The 26,817-nt window shown below is 52.4% G+C and overlaps 4 protein-coding genes and 1 long non-coding RNA gene across 14 annotated transcripts in view; 3 read left to right on the plus strand and 2 right to left on the minus strand.

Moving 5' to 3' along the window:
• DOCK3 (dedicator of cytokinesis 3) overlaps positions 1–7,659 on the plus strand; it is a 489,707-nt gene extending 482,048 nt beyond the window's left edge. For 3 of the 4 annotated variants that reach the window (XM_047775399.1, XM_047775408.1, XM_047775417.1), the window contains exons 51-53: positions 3,114–3,236; positions 3,777–3,859; positions 4,652–7,659. In XM_047775399.1, coding sequence (XP_047631355.1) covers positions 3,114–3,236; positions 3,777–3,859; positions 4,652–5,161 — 716 coding nt within the window. In that variant the 3' untranslated portion in view covers positions 5,162–7,659. The remainder of the gene's footprint in view (positions 1–3,113; positions 3,237–3,776; positions 3,860–4,651) is intronic. The other variant, XM_047775426.1, reaches the window with a different exon arrangement.
• On the minus strand, positions 4,211–8,478 carry LOC125125029 (uncharacterized). The gene is made up of 2 exons (XR_007134350.1): positions 8,065–8,478; positions 4,211–4,500 (listed from the first exon to the last, which is right to left on the minus strand). It is a non-coding gene; the product is annotated as an uncharacterized LOC125125029 (long non-coding RNA).
• Positions 8,479–8,807: 329 nt separating this feature from the next.
• MANF (mesencephalic astrocyte derived neurotrophic factor) lies at positions 8,808–12,735 on the plus strand. The gene is made up of 4 exons (XM_047775545.1): positions 8,808–8,944; positions 9,670–9,797; positions 10,555–10,696; positions 12,307–12,735. Exons 1-4 carry the CDS (start codon positions 8,860–8,862, stop codon positions 12,489–12,491), a joined length of 540 nt encoding a protein of 179 aa, XP_047631501.1. The 5' UTR covers positions 8,808–8,859; the 3' UTR covers positions 12,492–12,735.
• Positions 12,736–14,889: 2,154 nt separating this feature from the next.
• Positions 14,890–18,017, plus strand: RBM15B (RNA binding motif protein 15B). Its single transcript, XM_047775517.1, has one exon. It carries the CDS (start codon positions 15,014–15,016, stop codon positions 17,690–17,692), a length of 2,679 nt encoding a protein of 892 aa, XP_047631473.1. The 5' UTR covers positions 14,890–15,013; the 3' UTR covers positions 17,693–18,017.
• Positions 18,018–22,238: 4,221 nt separating this feature from the next.
• DCAF1 (DDB1 and CUL4 associated factor 1) overlaps positions 22,239–26,817 on the minus strand; it is a 79,302-nt gene continuing 74,723 nt past the window's right edge. For 6 of the 7 annotated variants that reach the window (XM_047775469.1, XM_047775486.1, XM_047775499.1 and 3 more), the window contains one exon: positions 22,239–22,503. In XM_047775469.1, coding sequence (XP_047631425.1) covers positions 22,445–22,503 — 59 coding nt within the window. In that variant the 3' untranslated portion in view covers positions 22,239–22,444. Of the gene's footprint in view, positions 22,504–25,331; positions 25,391–26,817 lie in introns of all 7 variants that reach the window. The other variant, XR_007134360.1, reaches the window with a different exon arrangement.

The raw sequence follows: 26,817 nt of genomic DNA on the forward strand, positions 1-26,817 counted from the left end.
TCCAAGGCCCCGGACATGGAGACCTGAGTTAATTGTAACTCTCCTGTGCCAGGACTATGCTAGGTCTCCCTGCTACACAGAATGTGGCCCCATATCAGCGCCTCGCCTCTCCCCATCTGTTAGAGTTTAGGGAATACTTAGTCCCCAACAATACAACCTGCTGTCCCATCAGAACATGTCCTTTCAAAGCTGTTGTCATGTTGTCATTGCACCTCCTCACCAAGTGTGCCTGCTGTCCCCACTATCATTGTTCCTCCCTTGCTCATCATGGAGGATGTGCCTTTATGTCCTCTTTAAGGAGACCAGACACTGGGTCCATGACCTTGGTGTCTGGTAGGCGTCTGCACTGGGTGCTCAAGCACAAAGGGCATGGAGATTCTGGCTGAAGGTGCCTTCCTAGCCTCAGGGCTGCACATCCCCAAAACATGCAGCTTTCTGGCCATCTGCACCTGTGCCCCAAAACAGAGTGCCCTTTTAGCCTCAAGGGCCAGAATCCACAGTGGCTTTTCTTTCTCTGAATTGTGGAGTCATCTCAGATCTAGCCAAGACACAGATGGGCTCAGAGCTCAAATGGGTGCTGGTGGCCAGACCAGCACCTTACACCAACTGGACCCAGAAGAGCTTCAGGCCTCAGAACAAGCTGCAGCAAGAAGCTGGATATGCCCATCCTCTAAGTGTGGGAAGGAAAGAGGGTTGTCTCCTCTCAGAACAAAAGCTGAGCCCAAAGCAAGAACATTCAAGCCATAAAGCCAGCACTTAGTGGGTAGCAAACTAGACATTCGCCTAGAGGGAACACATAGGCCCAAGTAATAACTCCCTAAGCCTCTACCTGGATCCTCCAGGGCAGGAACTGTGCATCATTTATTACTCTTCAGGGTCATTAGTCCCACAAAGACTCACTCCTCACTCCTATCTCTCTTTGCTGGGCAGTGACTCCCAGACCAGGCAAGCCTGCCCTCGAGGCTGTGGGCTCTGCACTGAGGACCTCAGGTCAGTGGTGGCCTGTAGCAGAGAGAGAAAATGGCCAGGACACAGTGGGGATTTCCCCCTCTTCTCCTAGTGCAGGACACTGCATCTTGGGTTTTCTACCAGCCCTGCTGCCCTTGTGCTGCATGGCAAAGGTCCACTGGTCTCGCTGGTCACCACCGCAGGCCACAGGGTGAGCTTGGTGGTTTCTGGTTCACATGGAGGGACTCAGGCAGGCACCCTTTGTAAGCGATTTCAGCCTTGCCAGCTTCCTTCCCCCATAGTGTTCCTGCCCACAAGTTCTTTTGGGCCCTTATGAGTAAACATTTGTAGCCCTATAGTTCTTCCAAGGCCTAGATGTGCATGTAAGATCTTGTCAGAACCCCTTTGGGGAAGCTTCAAGCTTCTTATTCCCTGGGATTCAGGAGCTTTTTATGGAGATGGAATTTTTTCTCTTTGGGAAGACGGAGCCTCAGTGCTGTGGACCAGGAAGCTCATGCTGCATCATAGGGAGAGCCTACATGATATAAAGGCCTATCCTGTTCTTAGAGTGGCTCAGGCCTCTGAGGAGGCCTTCTGGTGGAATCTACCTGGTACTCACCAGAGTCAGAATTCTTTCCTCCCTTCAGTCCATTGCTAAGTGCCTATCTGCCCAATAACTATCAAGCCCTCCCTCCTACCACCAGCTATCAGCCATCCCCTGAGACTGAGCCATCCTCCTCAGAACCGAAATCGTTGAGGTGGTCGAGTTCTACCCGGTGTTCTGCTACAAGCCCAAGGCATTTCTTGCCCAGCAAGGAGGACAAGGGTGGACATCACCATGTTATCCCTGGACCTTGGGGGTCCGAACCCCTCCTGGCCACATTCTCCTCAAAGGCTACGCTCCAGCTCCTTCCCTTTCAGGGCCTTCCATTAGGCCCTGCATTGCCCACTCAGTTCCTGGAGAGGGAAGAACCTGAACCCCACCCTCCTCAGGCTCTCTTTAGCTCTGATTGCCTCAGAGCCAAGCCAGTGGGTAGGGCATTTCTCTCTTGATGCTGAGAACCCAAAAAGGAAATTGTGCCTGCCTTCTTATCGGTGGTATTTGTTCTTGAGGAGGAATCGACCAACAGCATACACACGCTCCCTGATGCTCCTACAGAGTGGCACCCTCGGACCCCAAAGTCTAGCCATTCCTCCTCTCCTCTCCCCTCCTACAAAATCACTTACCCCAGCTGTCGCTGCTGAGAGAGCAGTATTCTGGCACTGGACCCCCTTCTTACCATAGGTGGATGGACACCCTATGTTTCCCTTTGTCCAGGGCCTACCTTACCCCGCATTCGTAGCATGTGGGTGCCAGGAACCGGGCCTCTCTACATGTGCGAGGGCACCCATGGCCTCCACAAGGCCTCCCTCCTCTCTGAAACATTGGGTCCTGCTGGACCTGGGCCATGACTCTTTCCCTCCAGCAAGCACAGTGAATTCTAGTCCTTGCCTAGAAAACCCATCCCAAACCTAGCCAGTGGGCACAGAAGCAACAGAGATGGGCAAAGCTTGTACTTTACCGGTGGCCCTTTGTGGAGCTAATTTAGGGGAGATTTCTGTCCACTCCCTGCCATGCACCAACTGTGGAAGGAGGCAGTCTCTGCTGCCCACCCGTCCTGCTCCCAGCTTTTCCCATTGGGCCAGGGCTGAGGGAGAGCCCTGACTCTTGACTTTGGTAAGAAGCTCCATGGTGCCTTGGTCTCCCTCTCTCCCTCCCTGTGTGTGTCTCTCTCTCCCCTTCCTCCTTCTCTCTTCCCCTCTCCCCTCTCAGTCTCATCGGCCTGTTTGACTTCCCTCTTCCCCTCCTGGCAAGTCCTGGAGGCTGGAGACATTCTCCTTGCTTGACGTTCTTTCTCAGGTTTCCTCATCCTGAGAACTCATCAGACATCAGTTCACTCTGTTGCCATCCTCTCCAGTGGTTTCTGTCCCTGGCCACTCTCCCTTGTGGGCCACAGTGTCTTGCTTGGCCAGTGTTTTTTGTCCAGGAGCTGGCGCGCCACTCCCACACATCTGAGCACCTGAGCATTCCTCACCTGGAGAAGCCATAGGCTGTAGGATGGGCTTCTCCCAGAGGGTGGCTCAAGAAGTAACCTCCCTGCATGCCATCTGTTTTCACCCTTCAGCGGTGCCAGCAGCCCCCAGCAGCTGGAGCCTGGATAGCGGAGCCCGAGAGGCCCAGCCCTTCCTGTCTGCCCACACGGGGTGCATCATGGCCCCCCCAGTGCCTCCCCGAAGCCTGCTGCATGGTAAGAAGACCTCCAGCGGGTCCCCCAGATAGTCCTTGGTCTCAAATTCTGTTCAGGGGCAAGGGCAGCAGCCCTCAAGGCTGAGAAGATGGGCTGATTTTGGCAAGGAAAAACATCCCACCTGTAGAAAGATCCCACTGGGCTTTGGGGTCAGTGAGGTTTCCAAGTGGAGCAGGTGAGCTCAGTAAGGCCTTTCCAACCAAGGAGGCTGAAGACAATGGAACTATGCCAAGCCCACCAGTAGGCTGGAAGTCACCAGCCTGCCATCGCCTAGCAGCAGGCAGAGACCTGCCACCATCTGCAGCTTGTTGTTCCACAGGTTCTGATGCACTTGACCTTCTTGACCTCCTGTGTGGCGTGGGTGCCTTGATTTCAACAGCCTGTGTTTTGGAGAACTTTGGTGAAAAGAGAGGTTGGCCTGTGGCCTTCAATGCTGAGGGGTCGCAGGAGACTCACATCTGTCCAGTTGGCCTGGCAAGATATGCTGACATGCAACCCAGGAGGGGCCCCAGCTGAGGCTCTGGTTCTTTTCCCTTGCAGGTCATTACTCCCTACACTTTGACGCCTTCCACCACCCCCTGGGTGACACACCCCCAGCCCTCCCAGCCCGGACCCTGCGCAAGGTAATGTACCGCATCCCCACCAGCCTGGGAGGTGAGTCCTCTCAACTGCTGGAATCACCCCTGAGGTCTGCTTCCCCTGCTCCTGTCCCGGAGAACCTAGCCAGGCAGAGCCACACTAGGGATGCACATGACCAGTGTGTCCTGCAACAGATGTGATGGGGGCAGGGGGTCAGAGGGTCCTGGAGACAGCAACACACGGTATGGGGAGTATGTGCCCAGTGAGCAGTAAGAAGCCAGGGCTTCTCTGTGGCACCACAAGACAGCAACACACCACAGTTCAAAAGCTAAAGAAACATTCCTCTGGTAGATCATAGACCACTTTAAACTGGAGTCCAGTCAAAGCAAGAAGCATCAGGTACCAAACCTTTATGAAAAGCCCATTAATTTTTCTGCAAATTGGAAAAGACTGCTACAGATTTTTAGCAGCACAATGCACTCATTTGGTCCATGGCCCATTAGGGTTCTTCCTACCCTCCCGAGCTGGCCTGATGACCCAGCCCTTCTGTCAGTGCCTCACCGGGACATGCCTTCAGGGAGCACAAATGCCCAGCAGCCAAGATGGGGCCTTTGTTGGTCCACAGAAATGCAGGTGATTCTGGAGCTCCATTGGCTTGCTGGGGGCAGGGAGGAGCCAGAGGCTGCTGATGACAAAATAAGAAACATGCTGTTGATGAGGGTTACTTTAAAATTCATTAATAAGCAGACTTAATTGGTCTTCTCTTCACATGCTGGGCCAGTTAGCCTGTCTGGAAAGCGGGATGCTAACATTTCTACCTTTTTTTTTTTTTGCAGTCTCCTCTCCACCCTATCCCAGCCTCCCCCACAAGCCCCCAGTCGGGCCTGGATGGCAGCAACTCTACGCTGTCTGGCAGTGCCAGCAGCGGTGTGTCTTCCTTAAGTGAGAGTAACTTTGGGCACTCCTCGGAAGCTCCTCCTCGTACCGACACCATGGACTCCATGCCAAGCCAGGCCTGGAATGCTGACGAAGACCTTGAGCCGCCCTACCTCCCTGTCCACTACAGCCTCTCTGAGTCCGCCGTCCTGGACTCTGTCAAGGCTCAGCCATGCCGAAGTCACTCAGCACCAGGATGTGTCATCCCTCAGGACCCCATGGACCCTCCTGCGCTGCCACCCAAGCCCTACCACCCCCGCCTGCCGGCCGTGGAGCACGACGAGGGGGTGCTGCTGCGTGAGGAGGCTGAGAGGCCTCGGGGCCTGCACCGCAAGGCCTCGCTGCCTCCCGGGAGCACCAAGGAAGAGCAGGCTCGAATGGCCTGGGAGCACGGCCGAGGGGAACAGTGAGGTGCAGGGAAGCAACTGGGACACCACCCTCCATGAGCAGCTTGTCCAAACACTCCAGGTCTGAAAAGCAAGTCCCCCTGCAGGGAGCCAGAGAGGCCTGGCACTCAGGAGAGAACCATCCCAAGTCTACATTCTACTGCCGTGAACTCGTGTGTTGCCATGTGCAGAGGCCACAGCAGCATGAAGGGTTGTGGCTTCTCTTTTTATTTCATTTTATACATTTCCATTTCTATGGGTTCCCCTTTTTCCTTTGTGCAGTAGATGCTTTCTTTCTCCTGCAGTTCCAGACCACGTGGAGCTATATGGAGATAGTGCACAGACAGAATTGCTTTGCAGCTTTGCAGGGCCCCGGGGGTAGGAGCCCAGGCCCTCCTTCCAGGGTAGAGATGCACAGAAGGATGGGAATTGCACTAGCAACCTCTTCTTTTGGTGCGTGGACAGAAGAGCTCATGGCTATTATATTCAGGGATTGCAAGGACCACGTGGACTACGTCACGGGTGGACAAGGGGGCTACAAGCCATTTTGCACAAATGCCTGCCCACCTGCCCACTCTTCCATCCAGGAGTATGCGACTGGGGGGCTGGCTGGGCCAACCTACCGGCTCAGTCATGTGACCTGGCTTAACTGCATGCCCAGGGCATACCGCCAGGCTTCCATTGGCCAGCCCTGCCTCCTACTCTACCTTGGACTTTCCCCTCCATCGTTTTTATTTCTGACCATTTGCTCCCCTCCTGAATATACCCCATGCCCTGCAGCAGCACCCCGTGCCCTTGGTGAAAGGATCCGCAGTGGTTATCTCCTGCCTTCTCGGGCTTGAATGGGAGCGTGGAGACAGAGGGACTACCGTAGCTACCTTTCTCCCCCGGGCCTGGGCAGCCATGGGTTGAGACAAGCTGGCATAAGGATGAGGCTGAGGTATAGCAGGAGCCGGAAATCCTCGGGGTTTTCAGAAGTGGCCAGAGTGCCTGTCACCCAGCTCCTGCATCAGGGATTTTCAGCACTACCTCCAAGCAGTGGGGTTGTCTGCCCAGCCAGGCTTCTAAGGAAGGCCTGAGGACTCCTGGTCAGGTTCAGCAAGCTCCAGGGTGAAAAGAGTGGGAGGGAGCTTCTTCTTTTAGGAGAGCCACACAGATTGAATTATCCTCTCCCAGTGGCCAAGTGCTGGACTCCAGTTCCAGGCCCATGGGGACTGCCACTCAGGGTCAGGGTGGGCAGGAAGGCAGTTGCTTAAGCCTCCCCAGTCTTTTGGGCAGAAGGCAGTGGTATCTTTATAGGAAACTCAGGTCAGAACACTGATTTTCCTCTTGGTTTATTATTTAGGGGGATAGGGTAAGGTGGTAATAGTGTTTTACCAGGGTGCTTCTAAGTTACTTAAAAAACAAAAAGTCTACAAAACATTTCTTTCATTTGCTTGAGTTCATGACTTTGACGGTCGCAAGACTGCCTTCTCCTAGTTGAGCACGTGTGTTCTCCCCTAGCTCCTCTTTTGTTGGCCCATCTGACCTCTATGGTTAGGGTGTTTTTCACATGTAAACAAATGTAGCTTGCCAGCAAGTAAGGAGGAAAGATGGGGCTGGGGGAGGACCACATTACCTTCAGGATGTCTGGAGATATCTATCACCAGTGTAGATCCTTTCTTATACTTTAAGGGAGACTCCAGGCAGAGTGGGTTAGTCCTGGCAGGCCTGGACCATCTAGTGTTCACAAAAGTGTGACAGTTGGGATTAGCTGTGAATTTCTTAGGTAGGATGGCATCTCTAGATTTTAGGGCACTTCTGAACCTCAATCCCTGGACAAGACAGTCATCACATAGGAACAGCCACTTCTTCACCTGGTGGCATAGGAGGGTAGAGAGCAGAGCGTGGCTTTGTTTGGCCTTGGCTTATGTAGGTTGAGCCAGGTTTGTGTTTTCCCTGTTTTCCTTAATTGGATAGAAAGGACATATCCAAATCCAGGTTTGTGTTTTCCCTATTTTCCTTAATTGGATAGAAAGGACATATCCAAATCAGCCAGTCTGAGGGGAAGTGGAAGCCAGATATGAGAATCCTTTGAAGATCGTGAAATACTGACTTTCATTCTTTCAAGCTTATTTGTAAATATCTATTTGAATGCTGTGTATTTGTACAGGAATTTGAGCAAAAAATGTATAGAGTGTGATGTCCTATTGGTATTCAGCCCTATAAATGTGTTTTTAACCTCTGGCATTCTGTGCTTATTTAAAATAAGAAAACTTCTAACCATTTCTTTTGTGTATTTATGTTTAAAAGAAGTGACTTTAAAATGGTCTTAACCTGTACCAGAAAGCAAAGTTAAAAGAAAAAAAAAATTTTTTGTGCTAGTGTCCCAAAAGGTATTTTACTGTATATATTGTGGTAGCATGTTCTAAATCTAACAAGTAATGTGAATTTTAGATGTAAATATCTGCCACTTGATTTCCCCCCTTCCCCTACTCCCTTGACTGCTGTGATGTGAATTAAAGATGAATACCTGATACTGACCCACTGAATTCACTGAATGGGAGCAGCGCAAGTGCCCCCCACCAACCCTTGTCGCTGGGCTCCAAGCCCCACTTAGTCCCATAGAAATCTCTTTTCTGCCCTGAGCACAGAAACAACCTTTCCCACGTCGTGCCTTCAAGGACAGGTGGCCCATCCCTGCACCAAAATATAGGGGAAGCAAAGAGAAAACCACCTCCACTGCTTGTCCGCCGACCCACAGACCCCTCCTAAGGAAGCGCCCTCGGCAGCCAGGGCCCCTCCTGAGCGGTCGGCTGGGAAGCTGGAGGAGGCGAGCCAGCCTCCTCGGGCAAGGCTCCGGAGCTAGTGAGGAAAGGGGGAGACTCTCCAGAGTCGGGGACAAACCTCCGAAGCCCCAGGCCTCCCCACTGTGAGACTGGACGCACCTGACCAAAGGCAAGCAACAAGCCCTGACCAGGGCGCCTCTCTCAGTTCCAGGACGGCCCAGAGTCCGTCTACCCCGGCCGGGGTCCTCCTGTCGGCCGTCCGAGGCGGGCTACGGCCACCCCTGGACCAGGAGATAGGAGCCTGAGCGGCTAGGACAACTTGGATGCGGTCAGCGGGCCTCGCAGGCGCTCCCCGAAGACTGGTTCCCCTGCCCACGTGATCGTCTACGAAAAAAGAAACCTCTTCCGAGCCGACCGCCCTCCCCGCCCGGCTGGGTTGCGTCTGACCCCAGAACCCCTGACCAGCGTCACGAGTTGAGGCCCGGGAGGGAGGTCCGTAGGGTTTTTTGGGCGGGCGCCGGGCCTAGAACAGCGAGTCTGTAGGGCAGTTCAACAGGCGCGGGGCAACAACCAAACGCCACCCTAGCCCTCCGCCCTCCGCCCTCCGCCCCCCGCCCCTCCGCCACAGCCGCTGCCCCTAACCAAGATGGCGGTCCGAACCGCTTCCGCCGCTGACGCAGCCGCTTCCGGCGGGCCTCCCTGGTTCAATCAGCGGCCGACAACTGTCTAGGGCCGAGGGCGGGCGACGCCACCAGCCAATGGAGAAGGGCAGCGTGGAGCGGCCCGTCTGGGCTCCGAGGCGCGTGGACCAATGGGGGCGCGGTGTGTGGGAGGGTGCGGGGGCCGCCCGCCAATAGGGAGCTACGGCGCGCGGCCGGGACTTGGAGACAGCGCCGCGCAGCGGGCGCGGTTCAGTCGCGCGGCGGCGGTGGAGGCGGCGGCGGGTGGTGGAGAATGTGGGCCACGCACGGGCTGGCAGTGGCGCTGGCTCTGAGCGTGCTGCCAGCAAGCCGGGCCCTGCGGCCGGGCGACTGTGAAGGTGCGGCGGGGTCGGGATCCGCGCGCCGTGGCCGGCCTGGCGGCGGCGCTGACTCCAACCAAACCACCGAGCGGCCAGGATGCTGGGGCAGAAACGGGCGGGGGTGCCCCGGGAGGGCCGATGCCGGGCCTAGAAAACATTTCCTGGGCCTAAAAAACATTGGTTCGATGAGAAAAAAGTTGGGACTAAATCATACAGAAAACTTGGCTAGAAATTTAAATAATGCCGGAGTTGTGGTCCTTTCCCATCACTGGGCAGAGGCGCCCAGGAGCGGCCCTGGCCCGGGTCGGGAGTCCTGAGGCCGGGCAGTGGGCACCGCGCCTGGTCTGGTTACGAAGCCGCACCTCGGGATTCGGCGTTGTATTTGGAAATGAGCAGCATTCGGATCTTTTTTTCTCTTGGGCCTCGAATTGTCCAATTGCGAGGTCACAGAGGGTCCATCTCAAGGACACGTGTTCAGTCTCTGCATAAACTTTATGGAAAGAGCGAGGAGGAGCCCTTTTGTGGGTCTTTGGGTGATGCTCTTTCCTTGCATGCTCCAGGTGTGCCAGGGGACTCAGCAACTGGAGCGCGGTTTTTTCTACCTGTGGGCACCTGAGAAAATCCGGTGATGGAAAAACTCCTCTCTCCGTGTCACCTATTAAAATTGCGGATGGAGTTCCTTCCTGGTGGATTGGGGTGCAACTCCATGATTGCTGATCATCTTCCTTCCTTCTCTTTTCCAGTTTGTATTTCTTACCTGGGAAGATTTTACCAGGACCTCAAAGACAGAGATGTCACATTCTCACCAGCCTCTATTGAAAAAGAACTTACAAAGTTCTGCCGTGAAGCCAGAGGCAAAGAGAATCGGTTGGTGAGTAGCTGGCCCTGGCCAGTGTTGAACCTTTCCTTTCACAAGCCTTTCAGTAAAAGGCCCTGCCCACCTGCCTGTTCAGGTCACCTGTTCTGTCAGGGAACTAAGATAGGACTGAAGTGCTTTCTGTATTCTGCAGTTGTGATGTTATCCTCTTAGTATTGGTTAAACACCTACTGTGTGGTGGGCACTGGGAGTATCCGGGGAGAGAAATGACAGGCAGATGATGTGGTGGGATGAGTGTCATGAAGAAAATGGGCCAGGATGGTACAGTAGAGAGGGTAGGTGCTGATTTAGGCAATAATCAAGAATTCTTCTGAGAAAGGGTCACCATTGAGGTAAAGGAAGAGCATCCCAGGCAGAGGGAACAACCAGTATGAGTGCCCAGAGGCCAGAGCTATATTGAGCATGCATGAGGACAGAAGATAACAAAGTGTGCACAGGGTAGGCCACAGCTGAATCGAGGACAGAAGCCCTAACGAAGAGATGGCCTTTGTAGCTTTGACTCCCCTGGCAGTCTCTGGTTTGTCTTTTCTATTTAAAGGTTTGAATCCCGGTGACTTTTCAATTCCTCTAGTGTCTTGTCAGCTCTGGGACTAAGCATGTGTTAAGAGCCTGGCTGAATCTGACTGCCAGTCCAGGCGGGGCATGGGAAAATGAGGCCCTGGCAGAGAAAGATTTTTTAGGATGTCAGTATGTTGGAGGAGACAGCTCTGGAGCGGCACCTCCTGAAGGCCATTGTCCTTTCTTGCTGCAGTGCTACTACATTGGGGCCACAGATGATGCAGCCACCAAGATCATCAATGAGGTGTCGAAGCCCCTGGCCCACCACATCCCTGTGGAGAAGATCTGTGAGAAGCTCAAAAAGAAGGACAGCCAGATCTGTGAGCTAAAGTATGGTGAGTGTGGCCTTATTTAACTAACACTGCACCCCACTCTGCAGTAAAATTAATGAAGTTTACTTTCTAGTTTGGGGAGGCACATGATAAACTAGAGCCTTTTTGAGTGAGATATATGGCATGGTGGGTTGTGCTTAATGGGGGTGAGGAGTTGCATGTATTTGATCATTCATCATGGTGGGTGGAGGTCAGAATAGGCCTCATTGAGGAGGTGACATTTCAGCAAACTTTGAAGGAGGTGAGGAATTTACTAAGGACACAATTAATGGAAGAGCACTTCAGGCAGAGTAAACAGGCAATGTAAAGGCAGCCAGTGGCATGACTCATGGGTGGGCAAGTCACAGGGGGCCTTGCAGATTGCCAGAATTTGGCTTTTAGTTTGAGGAAAGATGGGAATGTTCATTTTTGAGCAGAGAAGGGATGTGGTCTGGCTTGGCTTTAACAGGGTGCAAGCTCTGCAGGCCAGTGATCTTTATTGCTTTGAAAAGAAAGGCTGTTTCTATGGAGTTCTCGCGGTGGCTCAGTGGTTAACAAATCCGACTAGGAACCATGAGGTTGCAGGTTCGATCCCTGCCCTTGCTCAGTGGGTTAAGGATCCGGCGTTGCCGTGAGCTGTGGTGTAGGTTGCAGACGCGGCTTGGATCCCTTGTTGCTGTGGCTCTGGCGTAGGCCAGCAGCTACAGCTCCGATTAGACCCCTAGCCTGGGAACCTCCATATGCCGTGGGAGCACCTATTAAAGGCAAAAAGACCAAAGAGGACAAAAGAAAAAAAAAAGGCTGTTTCTCAACAGGCAAGCGCAAGATTATGGGTGCAAGGCATCTCTTTTGCTGAATAAGTCTCTTGTGGGAAAAACACTCTTGGACTTCAGAAAGGAGTCAGGGCCAAGAATAGTTGTCATTTTCGTAAAATTTAAACAGCGCCAACAAGAATTCTCTGGTGGATCAGTAGGTTAAGGATCTGGCATTGTCACTTTTGTGGCTTGGGTCGCTGCTGTGGCACAGGTTTATCACTGGCCTGGAAAGTTCTCCGAGTGCAGGCATTGCCAAAATAAAAATTGACTAAACAGCACCTGCATACTGATTGTGAACTCATTGTCCAAGGGCTGTGTTTTCCCCTTGCCCCCTTGGGTCAAGGATTACTGGTCTTCTGAGAGAGATCCTGGTTCAGTGCTGATGGCCCACCACATCCCATGGGGAGTAAGCTAACTCAAGGGCCTGACCAGGGTCTGTGCTGGGACATTGGGGCTAGGGGATCTATCTGTGCTGTCACCCTGGAGCTTTCATTCTATAGTGATGTGAGCTCTACTATTTAAAAGGCACTTCAAGTGGAAGTCCCATTCCTCTTGTAAAGTTCCTCTTGTCAGGACCATGTGGCCTCGGTCCCTGGTCAACACTGCATGTTTGTGGTAGACATTGCCACCGTGAGACCCACTTTCCTAGTGAAGTGGGGGCAGTGGGCACTGACACACACACCTGGATGTGTTGGCAAGTGTCTCTCCCCATGGGACAAGTAGGGCCACTTGTTTGATGGGATGTTTTCACTGCAGAGGACTATTAGAGTCCATAGTTGCTCCCACCCAGCTGGTTATTCTCCTTGCTCTCTCCTCTAGACAAGCAGATCGACCTGAGCACAGTGGACCTGAAGAAGCTCCGAGTTAAAGAGCTAAAGAAGATCCTAGACGACTGGGGGGAGACGTGCAAAGGCTGTGCAGAAAAGTCTGACTACATCCGGAAGATTAATGAACTGATGCCAAAATATGCCCCCAAGGCAGCCAGTTCACGGACTGATTTGTAGTCTGCCCAATCCCTGCTGCACCTGAGGGGAAAAACAGTTCATCTGTGTCTTCCCCAAACAGCCTTTTTGTAATTTATTTTTTAGGTGGGCTTCTGACAAAGTCAGGTGTGAAGCCTGGAGGAGCTTTCCTGATGATGCTGAGTCTACAGCGCCCCCTTGGAGGGGATTCACTTTGTTCTGTTGCGGGTTTACTCTAGGACTTCCAAGTGTGTCTGGAATTTTTTTATTAAAGGAAGAAAATTTATAGCTGTCCTTGAAGAATTAAAGAGAATACTGAAATAGGGTTTTACCCATAGTGAAGATTTCACCGGTTTGTGCTTTCCAGTGTACAAAGAGTTTTCAGATGCATTCACATTAGTCCCTCAACCATCAGTTAGATACGAGGGTGGGACAGGGGATTGAGGCATGTGGGGTTGTGCAGGACTGGAGGGAGTGCTGGGGAAGAGGTTCAGCTTGATACCCCACCCAGCAGGGACTGTCATCCTCTTGAGAGGAGCTGATATATGGGCTCAGCTGAGGGATGTTGAGTGTGGTTTTCTGTGATGATGATTTCAAAAACTGTATGTTCAGCACCATCGCATTTCTAAAGATGCTCATCGCCTGGCTACCTCTACCAGTCACTGGCCAGATGTGGCCATCTACTTGTTCATCTGAGTTTGGTCTGGTGTCAGCCCCATTTGGGATTTTGCAAGTCTGGCAGAGTTGGACTGTACAAAGAGCCAATGAGAGGCTGCTTTTTACCTTTGTTTACCCAAGATAAGCATAACACTCAGGGGTCCTGAGAGTTTGTTCCAGAGTGTCCCCAAGACGGGCTTTTTAGTTGCTTCCTTTGAGGATGGTGCTTAGGAAACCCAGTTGTCAATGTGAGCCATGATTCACCTCTGAGACCCCTGTTCTCGCACCTCAGGACCACCTGGAGGAAAGGCCTAAGAAGCAGTGCTTTCCAAGGAATTGCCCTGGCCTGGGGTCACAATTGTGCAATTTCTAAATTCAGTTTGCCTACATAAAGTGCCTCTCAGCCTGCTGTGGCATCCATTGCTGCTTGTCAACAGCAGGACCGCATTTTCCGCCCTTGCAGCAACATGTCTGAGGAAAGCAAAAAGTTTGAGCCATTTCTCAGGCCAGGTCTTCCAGATTTAGATGAAGTAGATGAGATGTTAAATCTAACAAGCATAGAGCATCCTGAGGCCCTGAAAGGTGCCAAGGAAGGTCCATGGCTGGAGCCAGAACTCCTACGAGGTGGAGCTGTCTCAGCTTAGCACCCTAGGTCTGTGTTCCATATCCTCCAGACCACACCAAACGGAAAACAGGCCAATTAACTGCTACCCTCGGGCTGAGCTACAAGTGTCTCTGTCTAGGAAGGGGTTAACTCCTGGAAGCAGATTTCAGGAGGCGTTTCAGAAATGTTACAGGTGTTTCTTCGGAAACATTAACTCTTGGACCTGCCTCAGTTGCTCCGGGAGTTGCTTTCTCTGTGGGAGGAGGGAAGAACCATGGTGCGTTTTGCTCACTCCATAGTTTCTGTGGCTGAAGTTGGGTCAGGTTCTGCGAACCCTCCAGCAACCCTGCAGAATGAACGCTTCCCCAAGGGGCATGGATGCTGAGCAGGATTCTCCCTCCCCTCTCCTCGGGAAAATATTCCCAGTCATCTCGCCATCTTGGAAGTGGATAGGAGGACGCTGGCCAGTGAAAGGTAAGCATGGCAAGCTGGGTAAACCCTGGGTTTATTCTCCGCCATTGTTTCCGTGGCCCTGCCCTTACAGCTCTCTTTCTGCTCGAACGCCCAGGGCAGAGGGTGGGGCCCCATGGCACCAAGGAGCCTGGTGCCACTCGGGAAACCGCCGGCATGTCTCAGCTTTCCGTGCCTAGGGCTTCTGCATGCGTGGCCATTCTCCTCATATGGCCTTTCAGAGGCCTGCTGTAGGTGTGCCTGAACGCAGGGGATGCTCAAGATACGGGGCGTGGGTCCTAGGGGGCGGCATGCTTTGGTCCTCAGGGTTGCCCATCCCGGACGACGGTCAGGAGACCCGGGCGAGGTATGGGAGTCACGCAAACCTAGTCTTGGAATTGGGACTATCACGTAAAGAGGCCGCTACTCCCGCTTCCATCCGGCTACCCTGGCCGCCCAGCCCGGAGCCAGAGGCCTAGGTGCAGCAGTGCTCTCGACACGACTATGATTTCTATAGAACTCCGGGCACGCGGTGGCGCCAGAGCTCACTGCCTAGACAAGCTCGCTGGCTTGCAACGAGGATCACGTGGCACGGGGCGGCGCATCCCAATGACGCACACCCGGCGCAGCTCTTGCCCCGCCCGCCTCAGAGTCACGTGGTGCGAGCGGCGCAGCCAGATAACGCGACGCCCGGCCCCTGAGCGCCGCTCCCGCCCCGCCCCGCCGCCACCGCCGCGCCGAGTCCTTTTGTCCAAGATGGCGGCGCCGGGGGCGCTGCCTCCTCGGCCGCCGCCGCCGCCGCCGCCGCTGTGAGAGGCCCGCGGGCCGCCCGCCCGCCCGCCGCGCCGGCGCCATGAAGAGGCAGAGCGAGCGAGACTCGAGCCCAGGCGGGCGCGGCTCGTCATCATCGGCCAAGCGACCGCGGGAGCGCGAACGGGAGGCAGAGGCGGGCGGGCGGCGGGCGGCGCACAAGGCCTCGGGCGGCACCAAGCACCCCGTTCCAACGCGGGCCCGCGAGAAACCCCGCGGTAGCGGGGGCGGCGGGGGGCATCGCGACGGCCGCGGCGCCGGGGACGCGAATCATCGTGCGAGCAGCGGCCGCGCTTCGGGCTCGGGCGCCGGCGGCGGGGGACGCGGCGGCAAGGCCTCGGGGGATCCGGGCGCTTCAGGCGCTTCGCCCCGCGCGTCTCCGCTGCCGCCACCTCCCCCGCCGCCCGGGTCCGAGCCCGCGGGTCCCGGCTCATCCGCGGCCGCACCCGAGTATAAGACGCTGCTCATCAGCAGCTTGAGTCCCGCGCTGCCCGCCGAGCATCTCGAGGACCGGCTCTTCCACCAGTTCAAGCGCTTCGGCGAGATCAGCCTGCGCTTGTCGCACACGCCTGAGCTGGGCCGCGTGGCCTACGTGAACTTCCGGCACCCACAGGACGCACGCGAGGCCCGACAGCACGCCCTGGCCCGCCAGCTGCTGCTCTACGACCGTCCGCTCAAGGTGGAACCCGTGTACCTGCGCGGCGGCGGCGGCGGCGGCGGGAGCAGCCGGCGAAGCAGCAGCAGTAGCGCCGCCGCCTCCACACCGCCCCCGGGGCCGCCCGCGCCGGCCGATCCACTCGGCTACCTCCCGCTGCACGGCGGCTACCAGTACAAGCAGCGTTCGCTGTCACCGGTTGCTGCCCCACCACTGCGAGAGCCCCGCGCCCGCCACGCCGCCGCAGCCTTTGCCCTGGATGCTGCCGCCGCCGCCGCCGTAGGACTATCCCGGGAGCGGGCCCTGGACTACTACGGGTTGTACGACGACCGCGGACGCCCCTACGGCTACCCGGCCGTGTGCGAGGAGGACCTGATGCCTGAGGACGACCAGCGGGCCACGCGAAACCTCTTCATCGGTAACCTGGACCACAGCGTGTCAGAGGTGGAGCTGAGACGGGCTTTTGAGAAGTATGGCATCATTGAGGAGGTGGTCATCAAGAGACCCGCCCGTGGTCAGGGCGGTGCGTATGCCTTTCTCAAGTTCCAGAACCTGGATATGGCCCATAGGGCTAAGGTGGCCATGTCAGGTCGGGTGATCGGCCGCAACCCCATTAAGATAGGCTACGGCAAGGCGAACCCCACTACTCGCCTCTGGGTGGGTGGCCTGGGACCCAACACCTCACTGGCGGCTCTGGCCCGGGAGTTTGACCGCTTTGGGAGCATACGGACCATCGATCACGTCAAAGGAGATAGCTTTGCTTACATCCAGTACGAGAGCTTGGACGCAGCGCAGGCCGCCTGTGCTAAAATGAGGGGCTTTCCCTTGGGTGGTCCAGACCGCAGGCTGCGGGTGGATTTTGCCAAAGCAGAGGAGACTCGGTATCCCCAGCAGTACCAGCCCTCACCCCTCCCTGTGCATTACGAACTTCTCCCTGATGGATATACCCGTCACCGAAACCTGGATGCCGACCTGCGGGTGCGGGATAGGACCCCCCCACACCTCCTGTACTCGGACCGAGACCGGACCTTCTTGGAAGGGGACTGGACCAGCCCCAGTAAAAGTTCTGACCGCCGGAACAGCCTCGAAGGGTACAGCCGCTCAGTGCGCAGCCGGAGTGGCGAACGCTGGGGAGGAGATGGTGACCGGGGCCTGCCCAAGCCCTGGGAGGAGAGGCGGAAACGGAGAAGCCTTTCCAGTGATCGAGGGAGGACCACCCACTCCCCTTATGAGGAACGGAGCAGGACCAAGGGTGGTGGGCAGCAGGCTGACCGAGGCTCTGACCGTACCCCTGAGCGCAGCCGCAAGGAAAATCACTCCAGTGAAGGGACCAAGGAATTGAGCGGCAACTCCCTCAGCAACAGCAGACATGGGGCTGAGGAGCGGAGCCACCACCACCACCATGAGGCTCCAGACTCTTCCCACGGGAAGAAGACACGAGAGAGCGAGCGCAATCATCGGACCACTGAGGCTGAAACCAAGCCTCTGGAAGAGCCAAAACATGAGACCAAAAAGCTCAAGAATCTTTCAGAGTACGCCCAGACACTGCAGCTGGGTTGGAATGGGCTTCTAGTGTTGAAAAACAGCTGCTTCCCAACATCTATGCACATCCTAGAGGGGGACCAGGGGGTTATCAGCGGTCTCCTCAAAGACCACACTTCTGGGAGTAAGCTGACCCAGCTGAAGATTGCCCAGCGCCTTCGACTGGACCAGCCCAAGCTCGATGAGGTCACACGACGCATCAAGCAGGGGAGCCCCAATGGCTACGCAGTGCTCCTAGCCACCCAGGCGACCCCCAGTGGGCCTGGCACTGAGGGGATGCCCACAGTGGAGCCAGGCCTACAGAGGCGGCTTCTCAGGAACCTGGTCTCCTACTTGAAACAGAAGCAGGCTGCAGGGGTGATCAGCCTGCCAGTAGGTGGGTCCAAAGGCAGAGACAGCACAGGCATGCTCTATGCCTTCCCGCCTTGCGACTTTTCACAGCAGTACCTCCAGTCAGCACTGAGGACATTGGGCAAGCTAGAAGAAGAACACATGGTGATAGTTATAGTAAGAGACACAGCCTAGCCCAAACCTGTCTTTTCCACTCATTTGTGTCACAAAAGCAGTTATTTTAAAATCTGATCCCCCTCCCTCTTTCCCATCTTACCCCTTGGTTTGAATTCTCTGCTGGGTTATTTCAGTTGGTTTGGTAGGGGACCAAAGTCCTGTCCTCCGCCAGAACTAAGTTCTTAGGTTTGGGGGTTTTTTCCTTTTTTTACAGTGATGAGAAGGGACTCCTGTCATGTTGGTTTCTAGTGTATGAAATACTGTCTGCTGTGTTCTGTATTATTTTTTGACTAACTGTATGGAAAGTTGTCAGTAAATACTTTGTCAGAGGATGGATTTTTAATTCTGCTCAGAATCCTGGTTTAATCACAGGGTTTGGTTTTGTTTTGTTTTGTTTTTCCCCCCAAAGAATGGAAAACTTCCCTGCTCCATGCACACAAAGGCCCTTCATCATCTTTCCACCACTGGTGTATATCTCAGTCCTGCTGCACTGGTGGCTCTCAGCCCCTCAGCTCTTTGGGCGCTGGACTACATCTGCATTTGTTTTTTATCTTGGCCGAGAGCAGATGGGTTTCATTTTGTACCCAGGCCATGCCAACCAGCGCAGAGCTCATGCACGGGAAGGGTTTGAGTCTGAAGGGTAGCCTGCAGCTGTGGTAGTTTTTAGCTTTTGTTTTCCTGTCCTAAACAATGTGTGTGTATCCATCAGTTTGAGCTGTAGCTACAAAGCACCCATCTTTAGGCTTTTTTGAAAGCAGGTAGTCTTTAAGCAGTTGCATGGTCTTGTCATGGGAGGAGCAGTGCAATATTAATGCCAAGGGGTCTTGGGTGCCATGGATCTGTGCCACCTCTTTCTCTTGTTCAGCCTCCCTTCTAGCCTTAATGCAGCAGCCCGGGGATACCCAATTGGAGACAGCTGCCTCGGACTCCCAGGCACATTGGAAGCCACTTGCTGGAATGGAGAGTAGGCAGCAGCTTTCATGGGTTAATTCTTGAACTTTTCCTGGTGTTTGTGAATTCTGGTTTTTCCTTCAGCTGTTTGGGGCTGATGTGTCAATGGACTGGGCTTCTGCCCAGTCACTGGAGCTTTGTGAGGAACACTGAATCGCTGGCCTGAAGAGTTTTTGAGGGAGTCCTGTGGGCTATAGGAAAATACTCTTGTTAACTGTCATAACTTTGCCAGGTTCAAGATGGGAACGTATGCCTTGGCCTCTTGCCCTGATACTGAGGAGGTGGGGACCCCTGGAAGATAGGTGCTTCTGTGGGGAAGTGTCACAGTTGCCGAGGTGTTGGGCAGTGCCAGAGCTCAAAGCCATTCAGGCTGAGCTGGGGAGGAATGTGGAGGCATCCTCAAGCTGGGAGGGAGAAATGGTTTCAGAGAAGTCTTACGTTCTTTGGCCACTTGTCTCTGCTGAGGGTATGACCAGCATTGGCCAATGAAGCCAGCAGTGTCAGGGACCAGAGAGGGAAATCAGTCACACAACAATCGTCACAAGAGAACATAGCTCAAACACCATTTTCCAGAATGTTTGTGGCAGTTGAGATGTTCCAAAAGATGTTCCAACTTGTTCACAGTCAAGGTTGAAGGAGAACAGGAGCTCCAGTAAAGGAAATGAGTCCCAAGTGACCAGGAGCTCTGGGTTCTGTTGGTCCTGCCGTCCTCTCTCTGGGTCTGGTCCACTACCCTGGCTGGCACGAGGCAGCACGGGTGACAGCTGGGATGTTTTGAGAGTTTGTAAGGTAGAGGCAGGGCCTCAGTGTGCATTCATGGAGAATATGTGCCTTTCCACAGGACAATGAAAGAGGTGACTTTTCCAGACCTTAATAATTGTAGCAGTTAAAGGAAGGGGCCTGGGAAGTACTCCTTGGGCTTCAGCTGGTGCTCATGAGAGAACAAGCATGTTCCTAACAGAACATTTAACACAGGGAAGTGTTAGATGTGCTTGCCTGTTTGTACTTGAGCTTTGGTCACCACTGCCAGGTATCTGAGCAAAGCAGTGCAAGGCACAAGCCACAGCTGCACCATTCCAGGCATTGGCACCACCAGAAGCAGGAGTGGGCCTCATCTTGTATAGAGCAGATGAGGCAGAGGTGAAGGCACACTACCAAATGTCTGGGTCACCGGCCAGAGCTGCCAAGCTCTGTTTAAGCCCCAAACTTTTCTGGGCTCTTCCTTTATAGAGTGTGTGCTTGGGCCCCAGAGTACTATGCCTCCCAGCCTGTCTAGACAGAAACCTGCTGGGTAACCTGGTTGGAGAAGACACTTACACCCTTGCTTTATTCACCGTTCTTCAGGGACAGGTGCTCTCAAGCCCCAGAATGAATGACTGTTTTGGTGAAGAACCACACCCCGCTGTCTGACTGTCCTCCTCTTCCCTGGACCCTCTTCTCAACTCTTTCCTTCTGCTCTTAAGACACAGCAGATTCTGTAACCGTCTCTCAGAACAGCCTTGGCCAGCACTAGCAAGGGTAGGTCACGTGGTCAAGGCCCTGGTTGGGTGATGGTGCTGCTGCCCCTGAGAGAGAATGATGTGGCTGCAGGCATCCAGTGCCGCCTCCGGGGGTTCAGGTCCTAGCTGAGATGTGGCTTAAAGGCAAAATTTGTCCCACTGGTGGTTTGCTACTGTTCTACATGTTTCTTCCTCAGTGACTCAGATTCTGAGCCCTGGCAGAGTAAGAAAGGGCTGATGTTTCCGTAACCTCTTCGGGCACTTCCCTAAGGGTGTGTTGTCAAGTCAACCAGGATTCTGCTTCCTATTAGAGGTCCCCATCTCCACCTGAGAGACCTGCAGTGCTCCCAGGAGCAGCTGGCAGAGTTCAGGGAGACAGTGGCTTGCTTGAGTTAATAATTAGAATACAATGCTTTTAGTACTGCTTGACTTTAACCTGTTTTCTTCTAGTGTATCAGCAGTCAGATATTCCACGGGTTAGGTGTTAGCAACGTGTTTAAGCTGAGGCATGAAGCAATGTAAGAGCTGAGACCTCTGCTCTGTAGAGGACCAAGAGGTGCCTGTGTGACACGGGCCTACTTCATGTGTGTGATGACCTGTATGGTGCTCCGAAGCCCAGCAGGGCTTTACCGGCCCCTGGTGAGTTTTAGCTGTCTTGTCTTGCTTGTTTACTTCACATTTGTCCACTTTTCTCAGTAAAGGGGGAAAAGTCTCTTAAGCTATAAATAACTCTAGGATAGAAACCCTGTGAACCCAAAGGAAGAGAGAGACTAGGGTCTCCTAGAAGGGGGTGGAGTGGGGCAGGGTGAGTGAAAAGGTAAGAGCACCCGGTACTTTTCCTGTTGGTAGCACAGTTTAATCACAGGCCAGTTTTAGAGGCCTGTGAAAGACCTGCAAACCCAGCCTGACCAAGCCCCAGATGCCCCTAAACCACCAAAACTGAAGAACTGCCTGGGTCTACTGTTGTACTCCCTTAAAAAAGGTCACGAGAGTCACCCAACTATGGGGATGGCCAAAATGCTTTCACTCCTTAGCTTTGCCAGCTCACTACTCCAAAACATCCCAGGACCCCTAACTCTCCAGCTCCACCAAATCTCTACTCTGGAGCTGCCTTCTTGCTTCAGAACCTAGGAAAGAGAGGTGTGGCCAGTGGACAGTGCCCTGAGTGACCCCTACGCCCCCCGCCCAGTCCTCTGGGGGCAGGAGGCAGTCCAGGGCTGGACACTGTGCCTAAGCTGCTTTTCTCCTCAGAGTGCTTTATTTGGGCAGACGGTGTTCTCCTCCCATCCTGGACTGCCTCTCTTGGAAGGCGTCTTCTTTGTTGCCTGGCTAGAGCTGAAAGGAAAGGGACAGACCCTACTTTGGTAAAAAAAAAAAAAAAAAAAGAAGAGGGAAAGGCCATAAACAAACGAAGACAGACTTGTAGTTTATTTTGTATTTTTTTTAAATAAATACACTTTACATTAAAGAAAAAGGCCTTTGATTTGTAATTTCCACATTGGGGAGAAAGGGAAGAAGAACAGATTTTTGAAAAACTGAATCACAAAGAAAAATAGAGGGAGTGAACTTATATCCTAAGTTCCCTCAACTCCACAAAACCAATATCCACAATGACCTTGCTGCCCCCAAACCATGAAGGTGGGTGAACCTAGGCATTTACTCAGCAAACAAGCAGTGTCTTCCTCCCCCCACCTCTGGCATGAAGGAAAACAAATTAACTCGACAGCATATGAGGCAACAAAATGGGTTAAAAAATCATATATTATATTTATAATAAAATATTCTTAATCCTTATCAATTTAAGAAACCACGATTTTCCTTTTCATTTAAATACGTATGTAAAAATGCCTCTATATTGTTCTTTAGACATCATTTTCTTCCATAGAAAATGAAGTGCCGGGACAAGAGACCTGGTGGATATAAGTTCATACCCTCAGTTATAAATGCCTTTTTTTTTTCTTTTTAAGTTTTATAAAAAACTATTTCTTGTTCTTTAAGTAAAGAACATTATACAAAGAAAATATATTGTGAAATAACCCCAGAGACATGTTTTGTTTTGTTTTTTTCCCTTGAGGAAAGATACGTCCATCCTAGGAGAAAGGGAAAGCAGAATAGGGCCTAACCCCTGTTGTCTTTTTTTTTGTGGTTGTTATTGTTTTTAGAAGGACCTTCAGATTCCAGTGAGACTCTCTAAGCCATAATCCTCTGAAAGCAGGGCATGCAGTTCCTTATAAGAGCCCTGGGAGAAAGGGAAGGGAAGATGTTCTGAATTCATTTGACTTATTTTCTCGCCTGCTAAGAATCTCTTCCATGTGGCTCCTCACTCGTTTAGAGATAAGATGATGTCATCTTCCAGATCAGAGTTGTCAGAGGTGTCAGCTGAAAGGTAAGAAAAGGGAGAGACTAGGTTATGCACTAGGCTTAGAAGAAGCTTTCAGGAAGAAAGCACCTGCATGCACATACATTTATGTGTGAGCAAGGGTAATTAGCAGTTTCCAGAAATAAGAAAACACATCAATTAACTTCTTGGAGCTGGCTCTGGAGAATATACTGTTTTGGCAGTGGTGGTTACCTCTGGGACCTCTTGCTGGCTTACCTCTTAAAGGGCCTGGAAGCGGGGCTGTCTGCTTCCTAGAGGGTCTTCCTCCTACCTGAATGGCCCAAAAGGAACCAGGCAAGCCCTCTCTGAAGCTTTTGCCCATGGCGCTTTGAGTGGCTGCAAAAGGGCAGGGTTGCTGGGAGCAATGAGTGAGCCTACATAGTCCTATGGCCTCTGGAGTCCTTCGGGGTGGGCAAAGGCCTATGTGACCCCCAGGACCGCTAAAAAGGCAGGCTGAACCCAAGCGAGGATGAGATTTCTCTTAAACTCCTCAGCCATTTTGTTCTCAGAAAAGCAGAGATAGCCTAGGATTCATTCCTCTGCAATTTCTGAATATAATCTACAGGCAACAAAGTCCCCAAAAGGTACAAGCCAGCTTGCAGCAAAACCAGAGAAGGAGTACCTGAGAACTCCCAGCTAGGAGGAAGTGGCTCTGACAACTCCAGAAGGTGGCAGGCATGGTGCCTCTGGCACGAGGAGCCCTTTGCTCAACCATGTGCCCTCCAGGCAATGAAAAGACCACATGAACAACTCTGGAATGATCCCTCAAGAGTGGATAACAGAACCCTCAAAATGAGGTGGATAAACCATGCCTGGCTGATCAAAACTGGAGAAACAGTACCTAGTCTTTGCCGAGGGAGGATATAAGTCAGGTCTTAGTGCCCATTTTGACCATTCACAGCTCAGGAAGCTGTGAAACAATTTTAACAAGGTCCCCAGGGCAGTAGGACAACAGATCCTTAGCTGGAGCCCTGCAAATGCCAACAGGCTCTGGGGTCCCCATGTGGAAAGGGATTGACAGGTTCCAAAGAATCCCTCATCTGCCCTTTCCCAAATATCGGAGAGACTCAACTCTGGGGGAAAGCTGAGGAAGAACTGCAAGTTTCCAAACCTTCATTCACTACAATCTCTTTTAGGAGGAGAACTGAAGTGGATAACGTAAAACCAAGAAAAGCGTGGCTGTGATTAAACAAAGTCCTGAAAGTAAGCAAAAGAGAAGGTTGAAAAAATCAGTATTCCTGGGTCTAAGAGGGCACAAGTACGGCCAGACAACTGATGAGGAGTGAAGGGAGGAAAGCAGGATGGAGATCAAACTAATACCTGACACAGCCAAACCACAAACTAAGCCTCATCACTATCTTGCTGAAAATCCCAGGCGGAAGTGTCTGCAGGGAAGGGGATGGGGAATCAGAATCCCCCTGGTGCTCATGTGATCTATGAACCAACAATGCCAGACCCACCTGCCTGAGATCTGTCTAGCCATCAGCTGTAGAGCTACTAAGAATTAAAAGGCTTAACAACTTGGCATCACATCTAAAGAGGACTGTAAATGCAGTAAGAGGAGGATATCACAATCTAAGCAAGTAACTGTCAGGCACAGAGTTTGGGGGAGAACCTTCAGGGGTCAGGCACTGACTCCCCTCCTGGTGGTCAGGTGGCAGGACTCCTTTCTCTACCTTCTTTAGCCTTTTCTCATCCTCCAAGTGTTGAAGATACCCAACCCCAGACCCTGGCTGGCACCTTTCCCTCTGGAAAGCCCTGAGGGCAAAGGCGGTTGAAGTTACAGTCAATCCCTGCCACGTTTAACCTGTTGCTCCACAACATACAGGCTTGGAGGGTGGCGGGTGGGAAGCAGAACTGACCAGAAAAGAGAAACATGAAGACCTCAGAATGAAGGTGTTTCTCTTCCTAGGGCTGGGCTTCTGCATCTGAAATCAGTCACTGGGTCTCTATGGCAAGGTTATGTGGGGGGTATGGGGGTGTGGTTTTCTATCCATCACAATGGCTTTCATCATATCTTAAAAGAGCTTCTTAAGCCTCAAAAGGTTAGGAGCTAATGCTCTCGATGATGAGTGTGAAGCAAAGTATCAGCAAACCAAGGGTATAGAGAGTGCTCCCTCTGCTCTGTTGCAGGCTATACCATCAGTCTCTCTAAAACGGAGCAATGGGGTACACACTGCACATGCCACTTCTACATCGCCTCCTCAATTCTAGAGCCCAAACTGACATGTCCTCAAATTGTCATCTACAAGGGCATTTTTCACAAATTTTTATAAATATTCCCAACTAAGTTAAAGGCACATCCTCATTGCTGACAGAATGAGGGTTTTCTAGATTACCCCTTAAGCTTGAAGAAATTTCTTAAAGAGTCAAAGACTAATAAAAGAAGCAGGAATTTTACAGGCCAAATACAAATTTAATTTATATTCAAACTGAAAATGGAAAAATCAGCAATCCTTTTAGGTCAGAGGTACCAGCTGCCCCCCAACCTACCTTACTATAATTGGAGGAAAACAGAACTTGTGCACCACATGTTACAGATGACAAAAAAGTTCAGTAAAACTTTCCCTTTTGGTGGGGAAGGGGGACACTCTGAGGCATATGGAGCTCCCAGGTCAGGGATCAGATCCAAGCTGCAGCCACAGACCAGGGCACGGCTGTGCTAACGCCAGATCCTTAACCCACTGTGCTGCGCTGGAGATTGAACCCGCATCCCGGTGCTCTCAAGACACTGCCGATCCCACTGCACCACAGCGGGAGTTCCAAAACTTTCCCTTCTGTTCCCATCAATATTGTCATGTGTCCCTTGCCCCTCAGTCCCTCTTACCTGGCTCTCTGACCATGGCCAGGGACAAGGCCAGTCCTCCTTCACTGAATCACCTCAACCTCCAAGTACAAAAAAATGGAAGTTGGCAAACAGCAGATGGGCAGACATGAGGCACTCCCTCCCAGCCCCACAGAGCTTCCTCAAAATACAACAGTGGCAAGAGGACTTACAAAAGAAGGACAGTCTCCCCTAAGCCAAACTGCCTTCAATCTTGAGGGCTAGAAGCATGTATGAGATTTATCCCAAAGAAAATGGTTTCATGTCACTGGAACAGGAGAATCTTTCACCCCATATGCTTTAATACCTGCCGCCACCTCCCCTCCCCTCTCCTACCACACAACACACTCCCTCTCCCCACCCCACTGCTGTTCCCTACCACCAACACCAGTGGTTATGAAAACCAGGCATCTACTCTGAAGAGGCTTGGCATTTGTTGGGCCTAGGCACAATAGACATTTCTGTAACAATGTAAATGCTCTATATCTGTGCTATTCAATGTGGTAGTAGTGCACTTGAAGTGTGGACATGAAAATGAAGTGAATTTTTAATTAAAATTTTAATGGCCACACTGGCTACACTATTAGGCATAATACCTACCACGGCTGTGAGAATGCTGGCCAGGTTATTAAATACATGAAAAATGGCTGGATATCACAGGGATTGCTCCCCAGTCAGGCAGGGCAGCACTAGGAAGAACCAGGGCCAGAGTAAGCATGAGTCTGTCAACAGTGACAGGTGTGACAGTGATGCTGCCCAGTATGTCCTCTTAAAACATGCAGAGTACAGCTGCAGAGCTCACTGTCTCTTAGAACCATTATCTGATTTACTAAGGATCTCAGTATAAGCAGGGGACGATGGACTTCAAAAACTGTCCTACTGGGAAAGTACCAGAAAAACTCGAACTTGTTCTTTATAACTTGAAATAAGGAAAAGAAAAAGGAAAAAAAAAGGGGGAGGGGGAGTTTACACAACAGGAGAAAGATTTGTCCCCGGGTCTTTAAGGACTAGGCAAAAGCAAATGCAAAAGGGCTCCAACCCACAAAAGGGCTTTTATTTCTTTATAACTTAGAAAGGAGCAGGTACAGCACCTCCATGAGCAGCTGCATCCAACGATACCCAGCCTGCCCCTCAGGAGAGCTACACTTTGGCCTTCCATTCCAAGGTTAATCCTCTGAAGCAGGGGTCAACAAACTACATACAGCCCATGGGCCAAACCAAGCCCCACTACCTATCTTTGTAAATAAAGTTGTATTTGAACACAGCCACATCATTCATTTATATCTTGTCTCTGGCTGCTCACACACTACAACAGCAGAGCTGAGTAGATGCAAGAGAGACCATATGGCCCACAAAGCCAAAATTACTTATAGTCCAGCCCTTATGGAAGTCTGCCAACCTCCTTTAAAGAGATAACAGCCACTTGGTTATCTAGTCGTCATGAAAGTGTGCACAGGATCAGAAATATGAAACTGCTTTTCCTCGAGGA

The sequence above is a fragment of the Phacochoerus africanus genome, chromosome 1, assembly GCF_016906955.1.
Source record: "Phacochoerus africanus isolate WHEZ1 chromosome 1, ROS_Pafr_v1, whole genome shotgun sequence".
NCBI classification, from domain to species: Eukaryota; Metazoa; Chordata; class Mammalia; order Artiodactyla; family Suidae; genus Phacochoerus; species Phacochoerus africanus.